This window comes from Brienomyrus brachyistius, chromosome 8, assembly GCF_023856365.1.
Source record: "Brienomyrus brachyistius isolate T26 chromosome 8, BBRACH_0.4, whole genome shotgun sequence".
Lineage (NCBI taxonomy): Eukaryota > Metazoa > Chordata > Actinopteri > Osteoglossiformes > Mormyridae > Brienomyrus > Brienomyrus brachyistius.
In genome coordinates this window covers 1,147,850-1,174,333 of record NC_064540.1, presented here as the reverse complement: position 1 = coordinate 1,174,333, position 26,484 = coordinate 1,147,850, and the positions used below count along the sequence as shown (strand labels likewise).

The 26,484-nt window shown below is 48.9% G+C and overlaps 1 protein-coding gene across 1 annotated transcript in view; it reads right to left on the bottom strand.

Annotated features, from left to right (window-relative positions):
* Positions 1-11,523: 11,523 nt before the first annotated feature.
* The window catches only part of mtss1 (MTSS I-BAR domain containing 1), a 47,076-nt gene continuing 32,115 nt past the window's right edge, over positions 11,524-26,484 (bottom strand). Inside the window, 13 exon segments of the mRNA XM_049022195.1 lie at positions 11,524-12,363; positions 12,365-12,527; positions 12,970-12,996; positions 13,487-13,640; positions 14,292-14,435; positions 14,874-15,056; positions 15,709-15,820; positions 16,330-16,421; positions 16,645-16,752; positions 17,168-17,325; positions 23,383-23,457; positions 23,906-23,997; positions 26,087-26,171. Of these exon segments, the coding sequence (XP_048878152.1) occupies positions 11,778-12,363; positions 12,365-12,527; positions 12,970-12,996; positions 13,487-13,640; positions 14,292-14,435; positions 14,874-15,056; positions 15,709-15,820; positions 16,330-16,421; positions 16,645-16,752; positions 17,168-17,325; positions 23,383-23,457; positions 23,906-23,997; positions 26,087-26,171 (1,979 nt within the window). The 3' untranslated portion in view covers positions 11,524-11,777.

Here is a 26,484-nt window from a genome sequence, read left to right as displayed (position 1 = left end):
TCTGGGCCTCCTGGAGGACACCTGCCCTCACCGATGGGCAGTTTATTGCAGGTATGTATGCGTGGTGGGCCTGACTGGGCAGAAATCCAGGGCTGATTTTTAATCTCAGTCCAGCCCTGTCCATGAGTGAGGGATCTGTGCCCATTTCTGGAAGGTTGTTAGTTTGAATCCGGTAGCCAAAAGAGTAATCATATCACTGTTGTGTACTAGCGCTGCTCTCACTGTGGTAAATTGAATCTACCCAATTGCCCCATGGGGATCAATACCAATAAAGCACCTCTTCATCATTCCACCCAGGAAGCCACAGCTCATCCCTCAACATTCTGTGGGCCTCAGTAAGCACATGCCGGCTGGCTGCTTTCCTACCTGTCAGTAACTCCTCCCAAGCAGGCCAAGCGTCTCCTTAGCGGCTAACCGCTTGCGTTGGCCCGGCCTTTCCCACAGGTGGAATCTTGCCAAGGGACGAGTGTAGCTGCCTTCTCTCCCACTCCCGCATGTCAGGACACGGTCTGTGTCCTGGTGGAGGGCAGGAAAATGGGATTGATGGCATGGGGTTGTTGTATTACCTGCTCAGGCAGAGGCGTTGGTTTAGCAGAGCGAGCGTGGGCGGCTTGCTAGCGCCGGCATGCCTGGGGACAGGCATGGGAAGAGCCGACGGGCTCCAGCAGCCCAATCCTGCTCATCCCTGCCCACCACCTACCTGGTTCCCAGCGGCTCACGGGCCACCCCCCGACAGGCCATTGTCGTCGTGAATCCTGGGAGAAAAACCTGTCTGAAACACGTTTCTCTGGTACCTAGGCATCTCTCCCTGCCTATATTACAAACCAGCAGCCCAGACAACGTAAAGAACACAGTTAGGGAGGGGGGGTGGGGGTACGCACTTGCCCCAACCCCGCCCCCCAACGATCATCAGTTGGAATGTCCGCAGAAAAGCTGCGATTTGAGAAACTGGCTTCGTTTTCCCATAAGAAGCTGTTGTTCAGGAACAGGTGGACGACGTGTGACGGGGGCAGGGGCAAAGATACTGTTTCAAAGAGCATTCCCAGAGAGTGAGATAAAGGGTGTGAGCGAGGGATGGGAGGAGGGTGAAGCCAAAGACAGAGAGAGAGAAAGGAAAGCACTTTTGAAAAGAGAAGCAGTGAGATAGTTAGGATGCACACAAGCTCCGCCTGCACGTCAAAAACTGCGTTAATTTGAGAAATCCGCGTCCCTTTAGGCATGGACACACATTTGTGTGGTGGAGGAAAATCAGCGTGGATGCGTATGTGTGCAGATGCATGTAGGGAGCGACTCTCACACACACAGCCTGCACATTCCCCAAGTAGTGACGTCTGTGGGAGACTGAGGAGGGGTAAGGCTTTGTGAGGGACTCCTAGAAACAGGAACATCCCTCTATGAGAACTGCAATGTCTTTTTAATTAACATAACCCTCATATTTTTATATAAATCACATTTCTCAGCAGGAAAAATGACCAAACAGGGCCCTTAACAGGCAGATTGTTTACTTGCTGCATTCGATGCTTTTTGTTAAGCCTTCCTTCCTCCGTACTGTTTAACACCTTAAACAGGACGTTCTGATGGCACGGGTACCAACGAGAGGCAATAGCGTTATTTTTTTATTTATTTATTTTTTTGATACAGCGAACATCCTGGCGATTGTTTGTCTTTGCGAGTCTGAACATCCTCCCGGATTCATCCCGGATGTTTCCTCAGTCTTTCTGGGGAAGTAAAGCCGTTGGGATTTAATTGTTTGGCACAGCGTTACTCGCAGTGGCCCTGGGGGGGCTGGGGGGGGGGGGGGTGCTGAGCGGCCTCCAGCTGTCCAGCACTTCACCTCTCAGGTGTGAGTCAAACTGACGGCAAGGTTGGCATAGCGACGCCCCACAGCAAGCCCTCTTTGGTTGGATCGATGTGGCACGTTTCCTTATGGCTTCTCCCCTGCCGAGGTCATTGCGGCACCTGAGTCCAGCCAGAAAAGGCAGAATGTGGAGCTGCAGGTTTCAGGAATTAGAATCGTAGCCATATTGCAAGACAAAGCAGACTGAGAACTGAGCTTAAGTTCGTAAACCATCCAAAAAGAAAACGCAGGTATGTAGGGGCAGCTTATAAAACAGGCTCTAAGGCTGATTTACTGCTTACTATTTTAAAAATGTGCAAAAAGTACATGAAGATGCCTGTCTGTGTGACATTTCCTCATATACTACTTTGGGTACCACATTACAATAAAGCTCTCTTTTGCCAATTGTAAATGGTAGTAACTCATTAATAAAAAGAAAGCTGTGTTATAACTTGTTTAAAATTGTCTATTAATAATTTACAAAGTGTTACAACTTAATTAATAACCAGATTGTAAACCATTCATAAACTTATTGTAAAGTGGCACCCTACTTTGGTACTTGAACTCTACTTGTGCTCATGCCTTAGTGTGATGCAATTTGCAGTGACGAGGCACCATCGCAATATCTCCCATTCTGGCAGAATGTTTTTTCCCTGCCAAGCATCCAGAAGTTTCTTGCTAGTGCGGGTGAGTGATAAAAATTCCATGGAACGTCACCGTTGCCATGCAACAGTGCGAACATTCCATCCGCAGGCTCTCCTCACTGCCAAATACTTCAGGATAGCCAGGAACGCAAAGGGGCACATGGCCCCTGCTGCCCAAACCAGCATTCTCACATTATGGTCCACTTCACTATCAGTCCTACATTCTGATAGCGAGTAGTGGTTTTGGGGACAACTGCTGACCGGCACATGGGCTGTTCTGCTCACTGCTTCCCTGTCATAGGCCTATAATGTGGGAGTCATTATCAGAGCAGTTACTCTATGGGGCATCCAAAATGCATACACACAGTACATACTGAATTTTGTTAGAAGTCTAATACTTAATGTAGTGCATACTGTATTTATGCATGAGAAGGACATGCATGCACATGCAGTTGAAAATGTTCTGTTTTCTTCAAAAACGAAAAGCATATTCGAGTCAATTTATGTTTTCTGTTTTAATTTGTAGGGACGGCGCGTTCTCCACCATCTTGGCACGCATTTTTGATTAAGCAACATTCTTCATCTCTAGCCGCGGCTCCAGTGGCCTTGTGGGATAGCGTAGCAACCATCACATTGGAATTTCACACAATATTGTTTGTCATCTGGGTACCATTTGCTTATTGTTTCATCCATACTAAGGATTTGGGCATACTGCCTGATTCCTTTTCCATAGCTACGTCATTGACAAACATCCGGGTCAGGTAATATGCACGGTGACGTCCACGGTGTGTCCAAGTTCATGCATACTGTTCTCACATACGTACATTACTACTCCATGCATTACTGGTTGGGTAGTAGGCTTCTGAAGAAATTCAGTACCTACTATATATGTTTGAAATTTCCAGTGCACCCTGTGTCTATGTCCTGTGTTACCTGTGAGGCAACATCCATATGAATGTCCAATTTGCAGAAGCCAGACAGAGCGCTAGACAGAGTAATGTTTCCAATCCTTTCAAACATTAGCGGCTGTCTGGTGTTGGGGTCATCTCGTCACCATAACGTAAGAGTGGTGCAAGGGTCTGCATGGCTTCACTCCTCGTCAATATCACCTACCTTTCACCTGATACTTCCTACAGTGTCATGAAGCATAGAGGCGAGCAAAGCAGTATGCTGAGGCAGCCGTATGAAATATAAAACTCCCTCATGTTACTACAGTCCCTCGATGTCTGTGCGTGTTCCGATATGTATCTTTAAACAACTACAAACGTCTGTGCGTTTGTGTGGGGGGAGGGGGGCTGCAGAAGACAGTTTACCTCTGAAGAAGTATCGAAGCATTTCATGGTAAGGAAACGGAAGTGAGGCAACGTTTATATTTTCGGCTAGATGATTCTTATTAAGAGGCTAAAAAGCGTTAATGATTAACTCTTTATCGTCACACGTCAAACACAGCCGGCTCGCCGGTCATGCAGCGCCAAAGTGCAAAAAGCAGGGGATGTGTACTTGGAACGAGGACAAAGTAAGGCTGTGAACCACTAAGGAAGCGGGAACGGAGCAGGCAGCATTCAGAGTCGCTAGGAGTTCTTCCACCACACTCCCCCTCTGCTGGTACCACTGCAAATGCAAACTCTATCCCAGTTTTTCACACCAGATAAACCATTTGGCTGGAAGGAGGACACTTCCGGCTAATAGACTTATCGCAGGTGAGCGAGAGGAGGTGACGAACCTGTCCTGAACCTTAAAGGCTATCAGACCCTGCTGGCACCCCATAAATATTGAAGGCATCTTGTGACGTCATGGGCTGGTGTGTGGCTGGGTAGGCTTGGCTGCTGTGTCTGTTCAGAAGGTTACAGGTTTGAATCCCAGGATCAACAGAGCGATTTTACCATTGGACACCGGAGGGATGCCCTTAACCCCCAATGGATCCAGGACTTGTCGGACGTTATTGCTCAATCATAGGTCACTTTGAATATAAACGTCTGCTAAATTAATTAAAATACAAATGAAGAAAAATATAGGGGCGGCATGGTGGTGCAGTGGTTAGCACTGTTGCCTCACACCTCTGGGACCCGGGTTCGAGTCTCCGCCTGGGTCACATGTGTGTGGAGTTTGCATGTTCTCCCCATGTCGTTGTGGGGTTTTCTCCGGGTACTCCGGTTTCCCCCCACAGTCCAAAGACATGCTGAGGCTAATTGGACTTGCTAAATTGCCCCAAGGAGTGCATGTGTGAGTGACTGGTGTGTGAGTGTGCCCTGCGATGGGCTGGCCCCCCATCCTGGGTTGTTCCCTGCCTCGTGCCCATTGCTTCCGGGATAGGCTCCGGACCCCCGTGACCCAGTAGGATAAGCGGTTTGGAAAATGGATGGATGAAGAAAAATATAATAAGACAATCTATTGCCCAGATTCATAACTGGATCTTCCTTGTGTAACAAATCTCATATTATTTTTGCAAAAAAAACAGTATGACTGTCACACACTCACACATCACTCACACATGCTTCACGGCAGGAGTTGGGCCCCTGAGACTGACCGCTGTAATGATGTGGTGACCAGCAGCAAACATCATCACAGAGGCTCTAAAAAGGAAAGAAAAGGAGTTCTCCTTTCGAGAAGGAAAGGTTTCTACTGAAGAGTCATTTCAGTTGAACGTGCCGATGGTTTTATAACATTGCATAATGGGGTCTCAGGGGAGTGTAGGCACAGCCTCACAGATGGAACCAAAACATCTGCAGATAGGCCTGGGGCCTGTTCTACGAAGCAGGGTTACTGGCTTATCGGGGTAACTTGTTGATTTTAAGGTAGTCTGGGCAAAATGTAAGTGAACAAATATGAAGTCCATTTAAACTGCGGTACCTTAAATCCGACGTTACCCCTGTAAGCCAGTAACCCCTCTTCGTAGTATAGGCCACTGGCTTGGAAGAAAGACGCAAGTCTTGGTTTAAATGGCTCTCGGTCTGATGCTGAGAGGGGGATTGGCGGTGAAACTGCAGCCCACTTTAGGGAAAAACTTCTCACGGCTGAGCTCCAGCACAGAGCCAAAGAACTTTGGGGGCTTTCTGACTCAGAGGAATTCCTGGCAGTGACTGGGTGAGCTCACACTGCACTGTGCCAGGGTTCACTGAGGACGAGGACCCGAGAGGGGCTGACTGGAGTACGAGGGCTCCCTGGAGAACGAGGCCATCTCTGCCAAAAATGCTGGACCATCTGTTAGTCAGCTATCCATTGACGGGCTGGAACAATGCATCACCGCAGACGACGAGTCTGTGTCAGATCTCTGGCTGCGTGGGATGTCCTGGTGGGTCCTTCTCATCAGTAATAGCGCAGGCACACCCTGCGAAAGCTCGCCGGGCCCCTAACCTGACACCACGACCTCAGGGCAGCCCAGCGATAGAGGTCACCAGTCGGTAGTCTTGTCAATCGACACAACCAGCCACCCAACCCCCCTCCGCTCCTAAAAGGGCCAACCTTCAGGGTGAGATCCCTCCTTGTGGTTAACACTGCCTGTTTGTCAGGAACCGCTGATCACCCCCCACCCACCACCACCCCTCACCCCAGCACCAACGTCCCAGGGGTGTGCCGTCTCAAACCTCATAGTATTGAAAGTTTACAGCCTGACGCACCCTCCCCCCACCAAGCTCCCACTACTCAGGCACCAAGCCCCCCTGGCATGGGATGGTACCAGTGATGAGTGGAAGATGTCTGCAGAGGCTGGGAAACACGAGTGAGACAGGTTGTCTGCGCCCCACTACAAAGCCATTTACTGTCCCTTCCTCTGTGCCCCAAGGAAAAGCCATCATTTCCCCCAGCTGTTTGGGTCATAACCTTTCCCCTTTGACCTTCTGCACACAGAGGAATTTTCACCGACCATCTTAACCGACACCCTCTTACGCACGACTTCAGAGGGAGGACATGTTTGTTTACCTTAGCTCTCCCAGAAAGCTTATCTTGAGGGGCAACCTGTTATGTTTAAAACCGCAAAACAGTTAAATAGTTTCTGTTAAAAAATGTTTGCCTGCTGACTGAGTTTATTTTTCTAGCGTGTACACACAGTCCTGCCCAGCAAAGCCAGAGGCACAAAAGTCAGTTTGCGGGAAGGGGGGAGGCTGTTGAAACAGGAAACTGAGTCATGCTTCTAGATGCAAGATTTTAAATTACTTTAAATCCTACTTTCTCTCTCTCTTTCTCTCAGGGGTGTCCTTTGGAAGAATCTGCCCCTGGCAGCTGTCCAGATATTTGCATAATGCTGCGGGGAAACAGGCCCTCCCATTGTCAAAGAGCATAGAGGAATTCTCACCCCCTCCCCTGAGCAAGCCCCGCCCCCTCTGCCCAGATTGGCTGAAGTTTCGCGGGCTTCCTTCTGCCGTAATCGGCGCGGTGGAGAACAAAAGGCCGGAGCCACTGGGCATGAGTAGAAGCGGCACCGGGCTTTTTACAGTTAGGGCACTTGGAGATTTTTAAATAACGAGGGCATCTAGTGGTACTTCAGTAGTAATGCAGGAAAGCAATAAAGCCATTAAAAAGCTGACTATTGTGATGCTTACTTCCCTACGTTGTTTGCCGTTTTGCTTCCTGTCGAGACTTTGGAGTCCAGAACACATCTGACTGATAAGAACTGATACGATAGAGCCAATGAGGACAAAGCCACCTCTGCCACAGGAAGGGGCACGGTGACCTAAATGCGGAGAACAGAACACAGACTCCACACCTCTGAAACAGTAAAACGTTAATATTTACAATTGGTACAAGGGGCAGAGCAAGGGGTAGAGTTTGGCCAAGTAGCAGAACACAAGGAGTGTTTATGACACGGTCTGCACTGTCGAGGTTTATTATCCCTGGACGGGAGCAGTTTAGATGGCACCTGAACAATCCGTGGGACTGGAGAGTTACCGTACTTTGAACCCCATGTCCAGTAAGCCAGTCAGTGGCACCGGGAACAGCGAGACCCTGGGTGCCCAGGGCCGAAGCAGAAGCTGGAATGTGGTCCATCAGTATCTTTTCTATCAGCTCTTTCAAGTTAGAGCCACGGGCGTGTTTGGGGGGGGGGGGGGGGGGCGGCTCCCATTCATGGAAGAATTAGATTAAGTTCAGGCCAAATGGGTCTTTAATCCTCACTCTGACTAACATTCATGCGTCACCGATTACAGGAGTCGCGTTAATCATTCGGAGAAACGCTTCCATACCACCATCTGCATTATCAGTCTCTTCGTTTATGCTTCTGTTTACACAACAGAAATCCAAAACTGTGGGCAACATTTGAACTATTTTATGACACCCTGAACAGAATTATGACTGCGGGTATCTGTGTGCCGTCCAGAATGTACCCCTGGCATCAAAGAAAAATTATTTACTCGTTTACCGTCTGATGTTGGTCATGAGATCATTGCTGAGATGATGTATGACATCGCTGTATTAATATCCATCCCGACACATGCGACTGCGATTTAACTTACCAGGCTTTGTTCGGATTCTGAAAAGTTTTCTTGTACGTCTACCTATGAGGAAGTAGCCAGTTAAAATATTCATTCTAGGATGGATAATGTAGGTTGATCAAGCCACCCCTCTAAAACCAGAAGCTGAACTTATCACCTTCTTCGCTGTTACTAATATAATTCCTTAATGCATTTCTAAAGCTTTAACTGAATTGCAGGCAGGATTTCAAATATGCATTAGGAGCAGCTGTGATTTTAAATGAGGAAAACGCAAGAATGATGTGGCAGAAATGGAGGGAACCCGAAATAAATGCAGCCAACCGTCTGGTTATTTCCACAGCAGGATGCCAGCACTCCGCATGCTGTGGTTGTGCATCATTCAGGGACCCTGGAAGTGACTCAGCAGCGGATGATCAAAGCGTTTCGGAGGGATGAGTGAAGTCTGTGTCACGGACCGAAGTCCAGTGACTAATTCCTCTCTCTCTCTCCGTTTTCTTTATTTTTGTAACCTTGAGAAGAAACAATGCAGCAGCCATCGTATTTTAAAAAGCGTGTGAAAAGAATCAGAGCGATTATCTCCATCATCCAGACGATTCATCCATCTGTAAGAGAATATCGTCTTACCTTGTCGCCTTTAGCTGCAGCTTTGTGACGTGTGCGCCCCCTGCTGGCGATCATTAACAAGGCAGATGAGTCAGAAATGCAACAAACCTCTAAATCTGTATTTAGGCCACATGAGATCACTCCGGTCTGGTGATCAGGTGTCACTGAACAGCACAACAAATGTATTTATGGTGCTGAGTCACATAGAACATTAAAATCAACGAAACGATAAGCAAAAGGACGGCCGATAACCTTCAAATAAAAAATAAAAAAATCTGAATATAACCTTTCCAGGTAAGATTAGCTTGTTTGTTGCCACTGATCGGAAAAAAGATTAAAGGCTACATAGAACAGCTGATTAGCAAATAAAAGTAAGAACAGTCAACTTTTTCCCACTTTCTGTATTTAAAAAAATTCAGTTAAAGCTCTATCTTCACTACAGAGACGGAATTTAAACGTCCGCAATGTACAATGATGATTTACAATGAGAGATCAACTCCCAAAAACACACCCAGGACTGATACAGTAGAAGCTGATCTAAATACATTGCCAACACCTTGATCTCTCTCAACTCTCTAGTCTCTGCCATATTACATAGAAGCATGTAAATATATTTGCTTTCCACGTCCAAGGGAAAGAATTCAATGAAAACAACCAGTTTTGAAAAGTTTTTTTAAATCCAAATTATTTATCCCATTAAGATCACGTTCTTCGTTGGACCGGGTGACGATCACCCTCTTTGGTAAAGTGGACCGGTCCGGAGTCACCTGGGTCCTCCAGTCCCTGGCTGGGGCCCCCTCCCTGTTCAGTGGGAGCTACCTGGCATGTTCCAATTTCCCACGGCGAGGTGGGGGGGTTTCCAATAATGTGTACAGTCCCATCCAACTTTGCTGAAACACACAGAAGCCTCTCGCGCAACTATTTGCAAAAAAACAATAAATAAAAACGAACACAGACCTTTAATATGTACAGTAAAGGTTTCTTTTCTTAAATGAAGGGGGGTGGGGGGAGGGGTGGGGCTGTATCTACGGTCCATTGTGCCTGCAGACTGACTGGGGTGGAAAGCAGCATTGATCACAGTGCCACAAGCCCAACTCACTCCAAATAGACAAGATCCAAAATCTACTGCGTCTTACTGTTAAGATGCATGAAGAACTTACTCAGCTTGAATAACTCTGCACACGAGAGGTATGGGAGGGTTACAGAGGGATTGGCTTTAGCTGCCACCTGATAGCCCTTCAAAGACTTCATAATAAGAGAGACACAAAGCGTGAAGCGGCAATGCCGGAGCCCCGCGGTCCCAGGCCAGACGGCAGTGAGAGGTGTGACTTGGCAGAGATCACGCAGGCAATAGGTGTGACTGAATATCAAGTGTCCTTTTTGTCAGAGACAATAAGGGGCAGGGCGATCGTCAAAGCAAATCACAGGTGAAGAAAATCCCAGACCAGCTGGGTGTCTCCACAGCGACCGAACGCCGTCTGAGTGTCAGCACGTCCAATCACATGAAGAAGCATTCTCTCACTAAAGGGAGCATACTGTCAATTGCTTTAAAAAAATAACTAAATAGTAGAAAACTTTGTGGTCTGAATAAACATACCACCCATATTTTAAGGGCAGTGTACTTTTATTTTTGTCTGAGGGGTTTAAAAATATTTCCCAAGAGTTGATTTTATATATATATATATATATATATAAACTCAGTGTTGGTCCACTACACAGAATCGCACAGTGGTTACCCAAGATTCCTATTGGCTCATTCCACTCGCATCCTGAATGAAATCGAATAGGGTGAGGTTTGGACTGGTACCGGCAGAATCATGCCACCCAGCAGTAGTGAGCCTTTTGGATCCAGAAGGGAGACTGGAGTGGCTGGGGGGGGGGGGTTTACAGACCACCTAACTTCTCTGAACACAATTTAACCATGAATCCCAAAAACCCTTGAGTCATCCCACAAGGTCTATATTAATATGCGTTAAATAAAACTAATAAATTCATGAACTTTGTTCTAACAAGAATTCGTTCAAAAAATGTCGATGTCAAAAAAGTTAATCGGGTGGGAAAAAAAAACAATTCTTAAAAAAAAAATCACTTGGCTGTGACTGGTCTGTGCATGAACAGCTAAGGGTGGGAGGTGACTGTTTATCACCTCTGCCGTCACGTGGGACTATAATGCGTGGCACTGTGAGGCGTCCCCCACCCTCAAACAAATAACATGGGGGGGGGGGGGGTAAGGCATAGGTAGACGACCCACTCATAACACAGAAACACCCATTAAAATGAAAACCCTTCATCTATAAACCAGAGACTGCAGCTCAGAACAGCATCTCACACCCTGAAGCAGGAGAAGAATTAAACCATTCCGGTCATTCTTCTGAACTCAGAACAAAATATGACCGAAAAGGGCCAGAAGAAGCCCCAGAAGGTACCACCAAGCTATACGAAAATCAGCCAAACACTGTTTTAGGGCTAATCAACCTGACCTCCTAGGGACACCAGACCAGTCATTCCCCAAGAGCAGACCTCCCCAAGGAGCCCCTAGCTCACCTGTCCCGACCTGTCCCTGTCACAACCCCCCCCCCTCTCCACTTACAACGTTCCACCACCATGTAGTTGCCATCAGGTCAACCTTCTACTGGAAAGGAAGCAGTCAGAACTGAACTGAGAAATGAAGAACTGCTAATACATATGAAAATATACCTATATAAGAGAACAAGGAGCGCTGGTACTGGGTCCAGTTTGGCAAGAGCCCACAGCAGCCCCTTCCAGCTGCTCGCAGTATCAGAGCCCTGGTTCTACTCTTCAATCCTGCCCTTTCACTGACCCGGAACTGAACCCAGGCGTGAACAAATGATCAGCCGTCCTGCCTGCTGCCGTAGCAACCCAACACGAAACAGGCAGTCCGCTTCATCTGTGCGGAGACACCGGTACAGTTTCACCAAACGAAACTAAGTACAATATTACATTTCCTGTATACGATGGTGATATATACACATGTCCTGCGTCTGCAATGACGTATTAAGACTCTATACGCTAAATGATGAGTTTTTTTTTTTTCCCAGTTTCAGTTTTGCAGCCCGAGGCGTGATGAGGTCACACAGAGAACGGAGCGAACCCACTCTGCCGGGTGACGACTCTGAACGGCAGGTTGTCTTCAAGGGTCGAGGAGGAAGCCGAGTCCCGGTGAGAAAGTCAAGGAGGAAACCGCAGTGGAGAGGGAGATGCAGAGAGTACTGTGTCAACCATGGAGGGGGGAGGTGGGGAGTGGCATCAGTTATAGGGACCGGGAGTCAGCATCGGGGCTGAGCGGTCATTGGACACAGTCCGTCGGAGCTTAACCCCACGGCGGATCATGCTCAGCATGTCTCCGCCCCCGGGGGGCTCTGGCCCCGCCTCCGCCAGCACTGCAGGGGGAGTTGGCTGGACGACGGAGGGGTGTGGGCAGGGACTGCTATCCACGGGGCTGCCACCCGGGTTGGAGAGAGCGTACGACTGGAGCTGTTGCTCATGCTGCTTGTGCTGATGCTGCCATGGCAACGGCTGCTGGTGCTGATGCTGCTGATGTAGATGGTGCAGCTGCTGCTGTTTGGGAAACTGGTGCAGCTGCTCCACTTGGACCATCACAGGCTGCCCGGGGATGAGGGAGCAGTACGGCGAGGAGGTGGCGCTGAGGCTCTGCGTGGACACGCACAGGCCGGGCCGGCCGTGGCCCAGGTCCGAGCGGCCGCCACTGCCCCCCGGCACCTGGGGAGTGCTGATGGGGATGGGCACGCCGCTGATGGTGCCGCGGCGGAAGGCCGGCTTGCTAGAGGGCTTGCGGCGGATGGTGGCCACGTGTGGGGGTCGCGGGTAGCGGCTCGGGGTCAGCCAGCAGGCTGACAGTGGAGGCCGGCCGTTTGGCCTGGAACATGCGGCGGTAATTCAGGCTCAGGTCGCTGTTCCGGGGGATGGTGGAGGACTTATCAAAGTTGGGCTGGTTGTGCGTCTCCTCCCCACCGTGGAGGGAGATGTAGTCGTAATCTGAGAGAGCGAGAGAGAGAGAGGGAGGCATAGTGACACTCAGCACCTTCACAAGCCGTCACATCCAGAGCTGCCGTGGAAACGCAGATCAGCTCTGACCCACAGGCCCCAGCACGCAGGGTGGGGCCCCATCTTACTTCAGACTGAGCTGTTCCCAGGCATGAAGGAAGAGGGTGCGGCCATTAAACCAAGACGTTTGATGGATGGCCAAACAATGGACAGGATTATCCGCTTGTGATGGCAAACATTACAGAGCTGGCAGCCACACGGAAATCTCCGGAACATTTCGCCACTCCGTCAACAAAGCAGTAGGAACATGCCGTGCAACGTGCCCGCTACTTCAGAGATGGATGTACATTCAATCTCCATAGCGGAAGATGAGTGAGAGGTGGGGGGGTAGGTGGGGGGGGTAGGGGGGGAGGTGTGATATCCAGGGACCTACCATAAAGAGGAGGGTCTTTCTTTATAGCTGAAAGAGAATATATAAAACCACATTTAACCACTCATCCAGGAGAAGAACACTAACCACACACATTGTAAATGGTAACACAGACGTGCAAAAAAAAAGTCTGAAAAAAAGGGGAAGTCATATCAATTTGTAACGGAAATATACGAGCAAGTGGCAGGTTTTCTGGGAAAGGAACACAAAGCAGGTTCAGAACGATGGCGCTGAAAGACCGAAGACTGCTGGTAAGGGTGTGCAGGCGTACGAGGACAGGTTCCGGAATGACCGCGAGTGTGGTTTTTATTTTTTGGGGGCTGGGAGCCGTCTTGACAGGTGGGTGGAGGTTCGACATGCCCCCCCCGTGCATGTTGCTGACCGAACAGACGAGATGCGGTCGGAGGCGGCTGGGACCGAGAGTATCGGAGGATGCAGACCGGAGGTATTGGCGCGGCCCCCTGGGGGACAGACAGGCAGGCATGCTGGTCTGGGGAGGGGACCGGGCTGGGGTACTGACCGTGCGAGGGGATGGTGTCCTCAGAGCAGGACGGCGTGGTCGTCTGCGTGCTATAGCCACTGGAGCAGTGCAGCGAGTCGTGGCTGGTGTGCGGCGCCTCCGAGTTCAGCCCACTGCTCAGTGTCAGGGCCAGCTGCTCCCGTGCCGTCTGTGGCTGGGGGGGGGAGACTTGGGTCAGACAGCTTGCAGGTTGGACAGAAACAAAACACACCGCTCAGTGGGACCAGAGTCCAGTGACTGAGAAAGATGAGGGGAACACTGCCACCTATTGCTAGAAGCAAGGAATTACACAAGTGTAAACTGATATACAGTGATCCCCGCTATATTGTGTTATTAAAAAAAATGTTTATTTATATGGTCTTTCTATATCGCAGATTTTGGGTCTGGAATGTAACTTCTGCGGTAGGCGGAGGGGGGTCACTGTACTGCTTAAGGGCTCGGAAATGAAGCTGGAACTTAAACTGCATGCTCATATGGTGTCATGTTATTTTAGAAGTATCTTATTAACTATGTTTACTAGCATATATCTTCTAGAATTATAACCGTAATTCATAAAAAGATATATAATAATATATTAGAATATTTATAATAAACACAAAACAATATGGAACATTATTGATCATTTAATTTTTCATTAATAGAAGTACTACTGCAATAATAGAACATTGTAATGCAGACGGTAAGTATTAGCTGCCCTCCGGTGCCGCTAACGTGCTAATGCGCTAATATGCTAACAGAAGACCTTCCCACCAGAGAATAATTCTTTTCACACGGCAGCCTGGCTAAGCAGGGGCTGGAGACGCACCTTGCTGGATGTGGACAGGGCCCGGGCTCTCTCCCCGTGGTGGGGGTAGGCGCCGTATGGGGGGGGGACGCCAGTACCATTCTCAGCGGTGGGGCCGCCCTGTCCCGGCCGGGGGGCCACGTTGTTCATCATGCCTTGTTCCTGCTGAGAAGTGGAGCGGGGCAATTAGGTATGACCGCACACAGAGCCCAGACTGCGCAGCTCCCAGGACACCTGAAGCAGGCATTTGGGTGTTCTCGATTGATCGGTTCAGGTGTGCTGGGAGGGAGTAAACATCGACTGTATGGGGGGGGGGGGGGGGGGTGGCAGTGGGCTGAAAGAAAACCTGGCTTTTATCGATTTCTAGAAATTTCCTCTAGACACAGAGACAGATGTGTTTATTTTTTTTTAAAAGACACTGGGACCTTGGAATATCACAGAAATAAGGAATTCGGGATGGGACAGACAAAGTGAAGGGGGGGGGTCACTGAGGGCCAGGGCCCAGTCCAAGTGCACCACAGGGACGGGTTACACGCACATGCCACGGACATGCCAAGGGCACACACACGGCACGGACATGCACGCGGATTCACCGCCACGTACGCGGGGCCGCTGGCAGCCTGGGGCGGCAGTACGCGCGCTCACGCCACTCCGGGGGGGCCCGGTGCCGGGCCGGGCCATGGTGCCCACGCCGCCCTCGCTTGGGGCACGGGGTCCTTCCCAGCCCTCGCAGCGCAGCATGGGACTGGGGGCACGCTGGAGGGGGCCGCGCTGAGAGGGGGTGCGCTGAGAGGGGGCAGTCGAAACAAGCCAGAGCAACGTCAGTGAACGACGCCCATGACCATCGCCAGGTCACGCTTTTCCTCGGAGGAAAACTCCACCCAAAGTCACAAGTAACAAATTTTGAAATAAATTTTGAAATCCTTCAAAATAGTATCCATATATAGAAGATTTTATACTGAAATCTCTCTCTGTCTCTCTCTCTCACACACACATCCATCTTTTTTACCCAGCATATTTTCTCTCCACCTTTAAGAAATGCCCCAGGACCCATCTTTATCCAGGACCAACGCCACTAGCCTGACTAACTAATGTTGCCCTGTATGGCGACTGAACAGTCTTGTTGGGTTCTTTCTCTCTTTGGAAGATGCTGTGTAACTCTTTCCCAGTACTAACTACACTTGTACCTGGACATTCGCTGGAAGCTCAGCCTAGCTGCACTTATGCCTAGTTGAATCCCGTACGTTTGTAACATGCTATTTCATTCGGACCAAAGTGTCTGCTAACTAAATTTAGACTTTACACTCTCAGGACCATTTCGGAATGATCTGAATGTTTCATAGCCCAGACGTCAGCCCCACTTCTGCCACAAAAACCTCTTGCTGCTTGCAGGTGGGCTGCTGACTCCCCCCCCCCCCCAAGGGGAGCACTGATTTACCTGTGTTGGCTCAAGCAGGTGGGCAGATGGGGGACGGAGGTGGATGCCATCCACGGCACTGGAGATGGAGTCCAGGGAGGGGACGTGGCGGACCGAGGTAGACTGATAGTTACTGGGGGAAGGGAGAGTAGAATCAGGGTGTAAGCTGGGAATGCTGGACATGTGGCAGAAAGCTGCAACTGGGACCAAAGAGACACAAACAATCTCCAGTGGGAATGTAATCCACCGTTACGCTGTTCGAGGCTACAGAGGAGCTGCGCTTTTTAAAGGACAGACAGCCCCGCAGTAAGCGGCCATCGGCTGTACGGTGCCGGGTCATTCTGTCAGTTCCCTCTTGTCATCATGCCATCTGAGTGTTTAGAACTGACCTATGGGAAGCTTTGGGTGACGGTAACTTGGAAACCAACAACAACACAGCCCCCCACCCCCCACAGACTATATAGCCTCTCCAGCCACTCAAACTTGTTTGCTCTTTCAATTACCCCTCACCCTCAACTCGGATACAGTGAAGCACAGTGTGCTGCTGAAATCATCAACCCCACCCCCGGCTTGTTTCCTGTATGTCACTGGGGCTGACCCAAAGTCGCTGACGGCGGCAGGAAGCGCCCCCCCCCCCCGTACCTGCTGATGCTGCTCTTACGGGACATGGTGTTGCTCGGTGAAGCTGGCGGCGTCTGGTAGCTGTAGTCCGACCCTTTCAGGTCCAGGATCACCTACAGAGAGGCAGACGGAGGGAGGGAGAGAGAGACAGAGAAGGTAAGTAAAGAGGGAAGGCACTGTGATGTGAGTGTGTGGAGCTGAAGCTGGGTCTCCCCATATGACGGTTGACGTGTACACACGACACATTATCGTAAAAAGGGCAAGTGACATACTGTGCTTGGACAATAAGGAGACTTTATGCAAGCCTGTGTAAGCCTGTGTGGGTGGGTGGCACACCTGTTCGCTGGCAGGGGGCAGCTTGTTGGGCTCGGCAGTGAGGATGCTCAGGTCCTCCAGGATGCTCTGCAGGTGCGTCACTTCTCCCAACATCCCTATCTCTTCATCCTGGGGGGGCAAATTCAGGGGGTGTGACTCTCCAAGGCACTAACTCAATTCCACCCCGCACATTTGTCCACCCGGTAGGGCTGCTCAGTTACGACAAAAAAAAACATAATCACGATTATTTTGGTTACGAGCATTTTGGTCAATCATAATCATGATTATTTTGGTTGCGATCATAATCACGATTATTTTGGATTTATGACAAGACGATACGGGAGCATTACGTAGAACAAGATGCGAACGTTCTATCTAGAATATTTTATGTTGATAGCCAATTGTAACTGCCAGTAAAATTTGATTACGTGCCCAGTCCTACCACCCGTAAGGAAAATTAGATGACAGAAGTGTTTCAGGTGAAGGAAGAGGAAGCATGAGTGGGGTGGGGGCGTTGCGTAGCGTAGGGGGAGGGGTGGCCCACCAGCACAGGCCGCAGCATGCTGACGAAGGAGCAGAAACGACTGCGTTCCTCAATCAGCGCCCGGCACACGGCCTTCTTTTCCGTTTCCTCCAGGACGGCGTACTTCACGTTGACATCCTGTAGGGCATTATCCAGCTGCATTCTTGCATCATCCCTCCCTGGGGGATGGGAAATGCAAGTATTTAATGTAGCTGTTAGGGAGGACACATGTTAAAATGTTAGCAAAATTTTATTACAATGTCTTACTTTGAAGAACTTCACAGTCCTACCACTAGGGGGCAGCAAAGCCACACAATAGTAAGAGTGGTTGCTTGCCAAAGTTTTTGCCTCCAGCTTTCCTTTGTTTGGTTAAATGGGCTTACCGTGGCCCCTGCATGGCCTTCAGCTCATTTACTCCTCAAACAACAGAGCCATGATGGAATGTACCACTGAGGTTGTGGGGGGAGGACTGTCTCTACTCTCCCTGTGATGCTTTTGGGCTGTTTCATAAGCTGGGGGATGCATGGGTGAGAACAAGCTGCTGTCCCCCAGAGACTCAGTCACACCAGTGCAGAAACGTTTGCATCTGTCTGTCCCCTCCCAGGAAGGAGATCAGCTGCCTCCCCCCCTCCATAAAATAAGCTTGTCCCACACACGCCACCGAGCCCAGGAGACTTAAAGCCACACATGACGCTAAATTGGGTGAAACAGGGGAAATCAAAACTGATTAAGGCTTAATCAGATTTAAGGGTTTATTTTCACGAGGAAAAAGGACTTGAAAACCACGAGCTGCCACGTGAGTCGACTTTATACATCAGGAGACTCTCCAAAGGGTGGGGTTGGGGCAAAACACGCACTCTCAAAAATCGCTTAAAGGTTCAGCCACAAATTATCCACAAATCACAACCATGGAACTCTTCAAGGGTCCAGCTTCTCACAGCCACAGAACCCTTAAAAAGGACCAGCTTCTCAGACAGAGAACCCTTAAAAAGGACCAGCTTCTCAGACAGAGAACCCTTAAAAAGGACCAGCTTCTCAGACACAGAACCCTTAAAAAGGACCAGCTTCTCAGACACAGAACCCATTAAAAAGGACCAGCTTCTCAGACACAGAACCCATTAAAAAGGACCAGCTTCTCAGACACAGAACCCTTAAAAAGGACCAGCTTCTCAGACACAGAACCCTTAAAGGGACCAGCTTCTCACAGATAGAAACCTTTTGATGATTTTCTATCTTAAAAGCTAAAAATGGAAACTGTTAAAAATACTGTAAAATAAAAATCACAAGAACATGAAGCACAGTAATGCACTTCATCATGATTATCAGGCCCTCAACAAAATACGAAAACATTTCTGACCGTGGGTTAAGCACTCGGGAGACAGACATCCTTCACAGCGATTCTGTAGATTCTTTCTAAAGAGCAAACGCACAACTCTAAATTCAGCATACATGAAAAGCTAAAATTAAGGACAAGATGCACAAAAACCGCCAAATCCTTTAATTAAAGATTGAACACAAGTCAGCCGGTAAGAGGGAAAATAAGGCCTGGGAGGAGCAGTTAGAGAGCAGCGCCTGACCTTCTGGCTGCACTGGTGCTCACTGACGGCCAGCGGTCATCACCACAGCCTGCATGTGTTCAAACGTACATTTGGTCCTACTGCCTCAAGGCTGGGAGCCTTTGCCTGTACCTGTGTGTTTACAGATCATCAGAGCCAACGTGAGCAGCTTAAACACGCTCAGAACATTATCTGTGTTATTCAGTCACATTTTTATGCTGCTTCCACTTTAGAGTAACATTTCACCTCATCTGAGGAGTAAAGCGTAGCCACAGTTTCAATTTATACCCCAGTTTTGTGGAACCGGAGACTCCTCCACCGAAGTGAACACAGCTGGTGACTAGCGCCAGGTGCCTAACCCACGGCGCCTCCCCAACGGCGCCTCCCCACTCGGGATTCCCTCACGCCAGATGACCCACGGCGCCTCCCCACTCGGGATTCCCTCACGCCAGATGACCCACGGCGCCTCCCCACTCGGGATTCCCTCACGCCAGATGACCCACGGCGCCTCCCCACTCGGGATTCCCTCACGCCAGGTGACCCACGGCGGCACTTCACAAGTGCTTCATGCCTCCTATAGACATTTTGGCTTTATCATGAAGCTGGACACTTCCTGAATTCACCTAAAGGGGGCAGTGCAGGACCCAGTCAGACCAGGTGTGTGCAAACGTGAAGAAAGCGGCTGGGACCTGCACTTCCTGTAGCGTCATACGAACTCCGCCAAAATGAGACGGAATTCCCAAAGAGGGAATGGGGGGGCGTCAGCCTGGCCACAGACGCTGCCCTGAGGCCCAGCCGCACTCCCGGCAAGCTGACTCGGGTTTAAGGAAAAGTGAGCGAGATCATACTCGCACGCCTTCCGGCACGAGCCTCACACTCACACGGGGAACACACACACAGCCCTCGCGCAATAAGTGCTCTTGACCAGAAGGGCGGCGCCCTGCGAAACAAAGTTCTCTCTCTCTGATACAGAAGGGCCTGCTCAGCAGGTGACACCCTCCCCGAGGGGCATGAGAAGACAGAATCATTTAATGACTGAGGAGGGGGGAGACTACACAGATTAAGTGAGAGGTCCTGTACTGCACAGACTGCGTGATGAGACACGCCTCCACCGAAATGCGTCTGTGTCGCTTTGAAGCTACGTGCATTAGTGCTCGGACATGAGGAGCGAGAGAAGCCAAAAGGCTGGGAAAACGGTTAAAGTAAAAGGTCAGAAACAGGCCACTTTCCTGTGCTGAGCCAAAACCCACCGCCCCTCCCCCGGGTCAGCGCAGGGGTCAGCAATGCACCGGTCTGGCGAAGTCATCTCAGCTTCAAAGGGAAGCAGCTTGAAGCAAAAAAAAAAAAAAAAAAAGGTATGGGGTATTTTAAACACTCAGAAGACGCCACCTTTAAGAGAGGAAACCTTGTTCAGTAGCCGGGCCCAGTGACCTCTCTCTCTCCACAGGCCACTTTTAGTGTCAGCCGGGTCCAATAGCTCCTTTGTACGTCAGAGCGGACAGGAAACGGCGCCGGTGGGCAAGAACAATTCTGCTTCGGGACTCTGGGCCGCCGGGAAAGGCGACGTGGTCTCAAGGAAGCCCGAGGAAGGAAGCACGTTTGTTAGCTGTGAGCGAGGGGGGGGGGGGGTGGGGGGGGGGGTCGCTCTGCCCTCCTCTGCCCAAAAGTGCCGCCCACCTGCGTTTGGCCACTTCGGAATAACTGGCCATTGTATAGCCGGCTGAGAGGATCCGTTTATAGGCCTGCGTCTGGGTGTGGATGTGTGTGTGTGTGTGTGCTGGTGTATGCACGGGTGGCAAAGGTTTACTTTTGCTTGAGTCTAAACTTTCCATAAGACCAAGTGATGTCATTCCAGAACTTCCCGTTTCCGAGTGCCGGAACTCAGGAGGTCCGAGCCCAGACCAAGGAGAGGGGGGGGTGGGGCACTGGCGTGCACACACACACACAGACACACACGCACACACACACACACACAGACACACACGCACACACACACAAACACACACACACACGAACACACACACACAAAACTCGTGGTCAGGGAAGACTTCCAGGTTAACTAGTCATACAAAACGTCAGAGCGAGCAAAGAGGAACTTGCACCTTTGTTCTGAGGCGGGTAGGCGGTGCTACTCTTATTACCTTTGGGGGAGGCTCACAAAAACTGCAGAGATTATACCCCCCCTTTTCAGAGAAGACACCCGTCGTCAGGTCTGCAATGAGGCGCTAGGCTGGGAGGCGACGGCACACCCCCACACCGTCCAGCTGCAGTGCTCGGCGAGGCTCGTTAGCGTGCTAATGCGTAGCCGTCGAGCGCAATTAAAATTCAAAGCGCGGCCGACTGCCAGCGCCACTTCGGGGCTGAGAATCTGATCATAAATAAATAAAATGAGTTTCCTTTTTTTAATGTTAAAAAACAAAGCACACTGCCTTGAAGATAGAGCTACTCACAGGGTACCCAGACATTTACATGGGCACAGATGAGAACGGAACTGCGGGCGGCAGTCGTCTCACTCCAAGGTCAGAGGCTCAGATCCCACCTCTGCTCCCTGTTTGCCCTGCATGTCATGCAGCTTTCCTCCAGTGATCCAAAGACACTTCGTGTGCCGCAGTGCCCTGAGCTGCCTGGAATCAGCTGCAGGCTCCCCGTGGCGACCCACACCAGGACAAGCATTCGGAAGGTGGATGGCCTCACGGATAGAGCTGGGAATTTTTATTGTGAAAGTACAACAGAAAGTTCCCTCGTGTTCACAAGCCGACACGGGCAGGAGCCGGGCTGTCCGGCGTGGAAATATATGCAAAAAAAGGAGAAAGGTAAACAGGGACAGCCATGCAGAAAATCCTCCCCAGATACTCAGCCGTACACCCCCCACGCCACCCGCACCCACTACTCCAGGTGCAGGACATGAAAGCGCTGCGACATAAAATGGCTGCATGGAGCAGCAGGGGCAAAGTGCAGCGTCATGCCGGGTCCCTTTTTAACACGCTAAACCTGCGTCATGACGACGGGACACAGCAGATGCATGCGACCTGTTCCGGCCCCCGTACTCAGTGTGGGTGTCCATGATAGTGAGGATCTCAGGCACAAAGAGGCCAAATGCTGAAGCCCCCCCCCCCCCCCCCCCCCCCCCAAAGTGGTCCGGACCACCGCAAAGGTACAAAAGCCGAGGGCAGGTCAAACTCCCAGTGCCCACCCTTCTTCCCTCACTCCTGGACACGCCCACCGTCTTCCTGTCCTGACATCAGCAGCCCCCCCCCAAGCCATGGTGGTGTACCCCGGCCTGCACGTCCTTTGTTCGCTCTCCCGCCCCATTGTCCTCTTCTTCCTTCCTGCCGCAACGGGTGCTTTTAACATTTTTTTTTTTAAATAACCCCCCCGCCTCAAGCGCTCATTTCGCCACTCATCCTTCTGTCACTTCCTCACTCTCCAGAATGACTCAACGCGTCTGATTAACTCCAACCCCACGGAACGGGGGCGCGAGGGAAGAAGAGGCGGGAAATGGCGCCCCCTACCTTCAGCCCCGATAACCCAGCCCGCCGACTCATCTCCACCCCCGCGCGGCGTGAGATTGCTCATCGCTGGGTGGCTAAAAACACTCACATTGCCAACCATGATTTAGCTGTGACTGAAACTTCTGCAGGAAACACACCGAAATATTACATCACTGCAAAGGTGACTGAAAGGCAGGTCCAAGGCAATTCAGGCATTCAGACAGGGTTATGCCCAAAGACTCCCATCGACGTTCTCCTGTAAATGACACGTCTGCTCTACAGTGGACTCGAGGCTGGTCTCTCCAGTCATCGCAGTTTCACTCACTGTGGCCAGGTGAGTCAGCCTGCCCATCTTCAGTCACACCAGTAGGCACCTCCTACGCATTCACCAAGCTTGCCAGTAGTTACATATGCGCTAACAGCACCAGCTGTGCCATGTGACTCCTATGTAACGCGGAAGAAATCTGGAGATGCAGTAATTCAGTGGGCAGCCAGCTGTCCCATGTGGCTCCTATGTACTAGATACACGGCTACTGCTCACAGCATTACTTGCCTTACGTGACTCCTTTCTAAGATGGAGAAGAAGAAGAAAGCTGGAGATGCACTGCTTCAGCCAACAGCCAACAGCTAACAGCTAACAGCTCTGCACAGCCCTTGCGTGACCCATTTCTTGGCAAAGGCAGCCAGCAAACCTCACGCACAGCTTCCAGGCAGCAGAGGAAGGATTACAGGGACAATACAAGCAGCAGTCTAATAAACAATCCACTGAAGGCAGATGGGGGGGAAAAATCCTTTTAATTAAACAAAAATGCCCTGATAAATTGTACATAAAGAAGCAAAGACAAACAGCTGCACTTTTAGTTCTGCCCTTGGCAGAGATGGTAAGAAAAAAGAAAAGTTTTTTGCTACCACAGAATCTATCTATCTATCTATATATATATATATATATATATATATATATATATATATATATATATATATATATATATATATATATATATATATATATAAAAAGTGTTGACAACTACCTACTAAGTGCAGAAGAGAGTTAATACGCAACATGATTCTCCTGTGAGGACCAGGCTGGATTCTCTGTGCTGTTTACAGGCGCAGTAACACCCCCCCCACCACACCCCCCCCCAGCTAGTGTTTGTTGACAGAAACCAAAAGTGTCGCGCAGAATTCTTACCCTTTTTCACTTTCTTCTGAAGCTTCACGGTGTCGGAGGACTTCTTTTTGATGTCTGCCCGTGCCTTCTTGTATTCTGCAACATGCGGCGAACGGTTAAAGAAAGACTTTCAACTCCATATACATTTTAATTCATACAAGACTTCTAACCTATGCGTGAATAATACTACGCAAAATATGACCTAGAATAAATTTTGCTGGCTTAACGTGTTTAAAAATGCATTTGAATTCCTTGATAAATGTATAAAACGATCCCATACTTGAGTTATTTCTCAAGTATATATGCACCCCCAGACCACTCTGAACCTTAAAATTACACGTAAAAACATTACAATAAAACTTAACAATAGCATTATCATCACAGATGCATTTACAATCATAATCCTCTTATAACCAATTTATTTATAAGCTGATCACTTATTGACTTGTATTTGCTAGTCTCCCCTAAAATGTGGAATTTTAAAAATGTACTAACACCCCCCCCCCCCCTCCCCGGAGCGCAGATGTCCAAAGGGCATGCTCACCTTTGGCATGGTCCTTGTCTAGCTGACTTGCCACCTTCTTCCACTCTTCGATTTTCAGCTCCAGGGGTGTGATGAGATTCTCTGTAAGTGCTCTATCATGACGGACAATGGTCAGTCACGATTTAATCAGCTCCACAATGCCTTTATCAAACAATCATTACATTTCATCCTCACTTTGAGAAAAGCTTTATCCTTTAAGGCGTTTCCCCACCGTACTACGTGCGACATTTTTGGTACATTCCCTTTTCGAGTACCAATACCACAAGCTCTAGTACCTAAAATACCAAACAAGCTGGGGTACATTCTTGGTACTTTGGGGTGAGACTTGCAAATGTTCTCTTTGCTGATTGATTATACAAGTAGTCTGTGTGTGAAACGCAATACAGCCATCTTGAAAAAAGTTGCTCCAAAACCAACATTTTAATAAAAGTTTGAAAGAAATGTAATAATAATGGATGTGTGAACAAATGAAGAGACTCAAGCTTAAACTGCAATCTGGTTGGAAGAACAGACTCAACAAGATCAGGAATGACAAGAAAATTAAGTATTTTATATGAAATACTAGGACAGCACGATATTATTTTGTTGTAATAAATATTGGGGGTATTTATAAAGAAAAAAAAGCATTTCAACATCAATTTCTCACAAAACCATCCAGGAGTGATTTAAACAGCAAGGATGAAAATCATTATGACTGCTTTGGTAAACACATGCAGTCCATGCAAACAAAGGGATTTTTAAACATTCTACATAATCTTGAAGAAATAATAATTAAAATTGTCACAGGAAAAAAAGCAAGTTTTGCAGAGTAAATATGCGTTTGTGAAATTTAAACACACTGGTCTACAATGTCTGTACAGTATGATGTTAAGAGAAAGCCTTATGTTAATCTTGCAGATCAGTGATGTAAGAATTGCATGTGCCTAACATACAATGTTGGTATTAATATCACACACAGAGCAGCCCTATAATACACTACAATCATTTTTTCAGTACAAGATACCAGTTTTACACCAGCTGAAAACAACACCGAAAGTACTGTACTATTGGCACTTTCTTGAAGCATCAAAAGTATCGTATCTAGTGCAGTGTGAAAAGCGCCCTTAGAGGAAAGTATTAATATTAAAATACAATGCAAACCCTCTCTGAGGAATCACGGTAAAAACGTATTCCATGAATTCTGGCATGACAAGCAATAGTAAATTAGTAAGCCTGTGTTTACACATTAAGAGTGGGTCGAGCTCTTGCCTAGTTGACCTGTACTGACCTTTGCTCATTCCGAAGTGGATAAACACTTTTCATACAGTTATATCGGGCAGATTTATTATTTTTCTAGAAATCATCTACTGTATCACACAGACCTAACTGGGCATCAGACCCTATGCCACATAAGAAAACCCATAAACAGGGCTATACCAGTACATGCAAATGACAAGGTAGCCTGGGTGGGATGCAAAAACTCCACCAGATACTCAAACCGATTGGACGAGCGTACCTTACACACCTCGGCCCCACGTTCCTTCTCATTATGAAAAAACAGACTCAGATCTCTTCTAAACTGGAATACCCCAGAAAAAATGGCCTGAGAGCTCAAAATGTAGGATATTTCAGCCCCTCGGCAGAAGCCTTCAGCATTCTCAGGCGGGTTAAGGTTAGGATTCAATCAGACTGTCCCGGTGTTACACACCAACATTGCATCAGGCCCCAGAATTCAGAAAGCACATGCGCAGCCAATCGCAGATCCTGACGCTCTCCCAAAAGCCCAGTTTCGATTCAGCATCACGCTGAATCCACCCCTCCATCACAGCAGCAAGCCTAGTAAGAAGCCTGTGATGGACACTTAAGCACAGCATCTCTTCAGATCAAATAAAAAGCACATTTCATTAGATGGTCTGATTATTGCTGTGTTTATCATTCCTTGACCTTTTGATTCCGTGGCAGAGACATTGGGCCGAAAGCCTCCTGTCATAATCTCAGTGATGGACCATCTACCTGCATATGGACCAGTTACCTTCAGATTAACAATGACGTAAAGAGTAAATCAGTCTAATACCGGTGGTTAGAAACCAGCTCCACTAGCTTTGGAACTAGTACTCGGTGCCTACTTCTCAAAACAATTCACGCTTTGACAGCCAATCGGATGCAGCAGGAAAAGGCAGCGTGCAAATTAGGGTAACTTACGTAGTAAAGAGCTTGAGTTTGGATTCGATGCTTCGGTGTCGCATGCACATCCTTGTCAGAGCAGAACCAATCTCTTTAGTAGCTCCTGGAGGAGAGAAAGTGTGCAAGAATTCAATATGACATGGTCATGGATGGGGGAGAAGAAGAAACTTAAAGCTTGAAATCCTGAGCACGATCCAGAACAAAAGTCCACAAGGTCAACTTCTACAAAGCTGTTAGACAAACGGCTGCCACAATCCCAAGAGGTGATAGGTTGACAGCTCTTTGAAAACTGTCTAAGACCTACCTGTATGTTTATAGAACTGAGGTTTGTGTTTATCATAATGTCAGTCAAGTGGATGTAAAGGGGTGTTGAAGAACGACTGATTACTGGTCTCAACTCAGGTCAGGAAGGTACA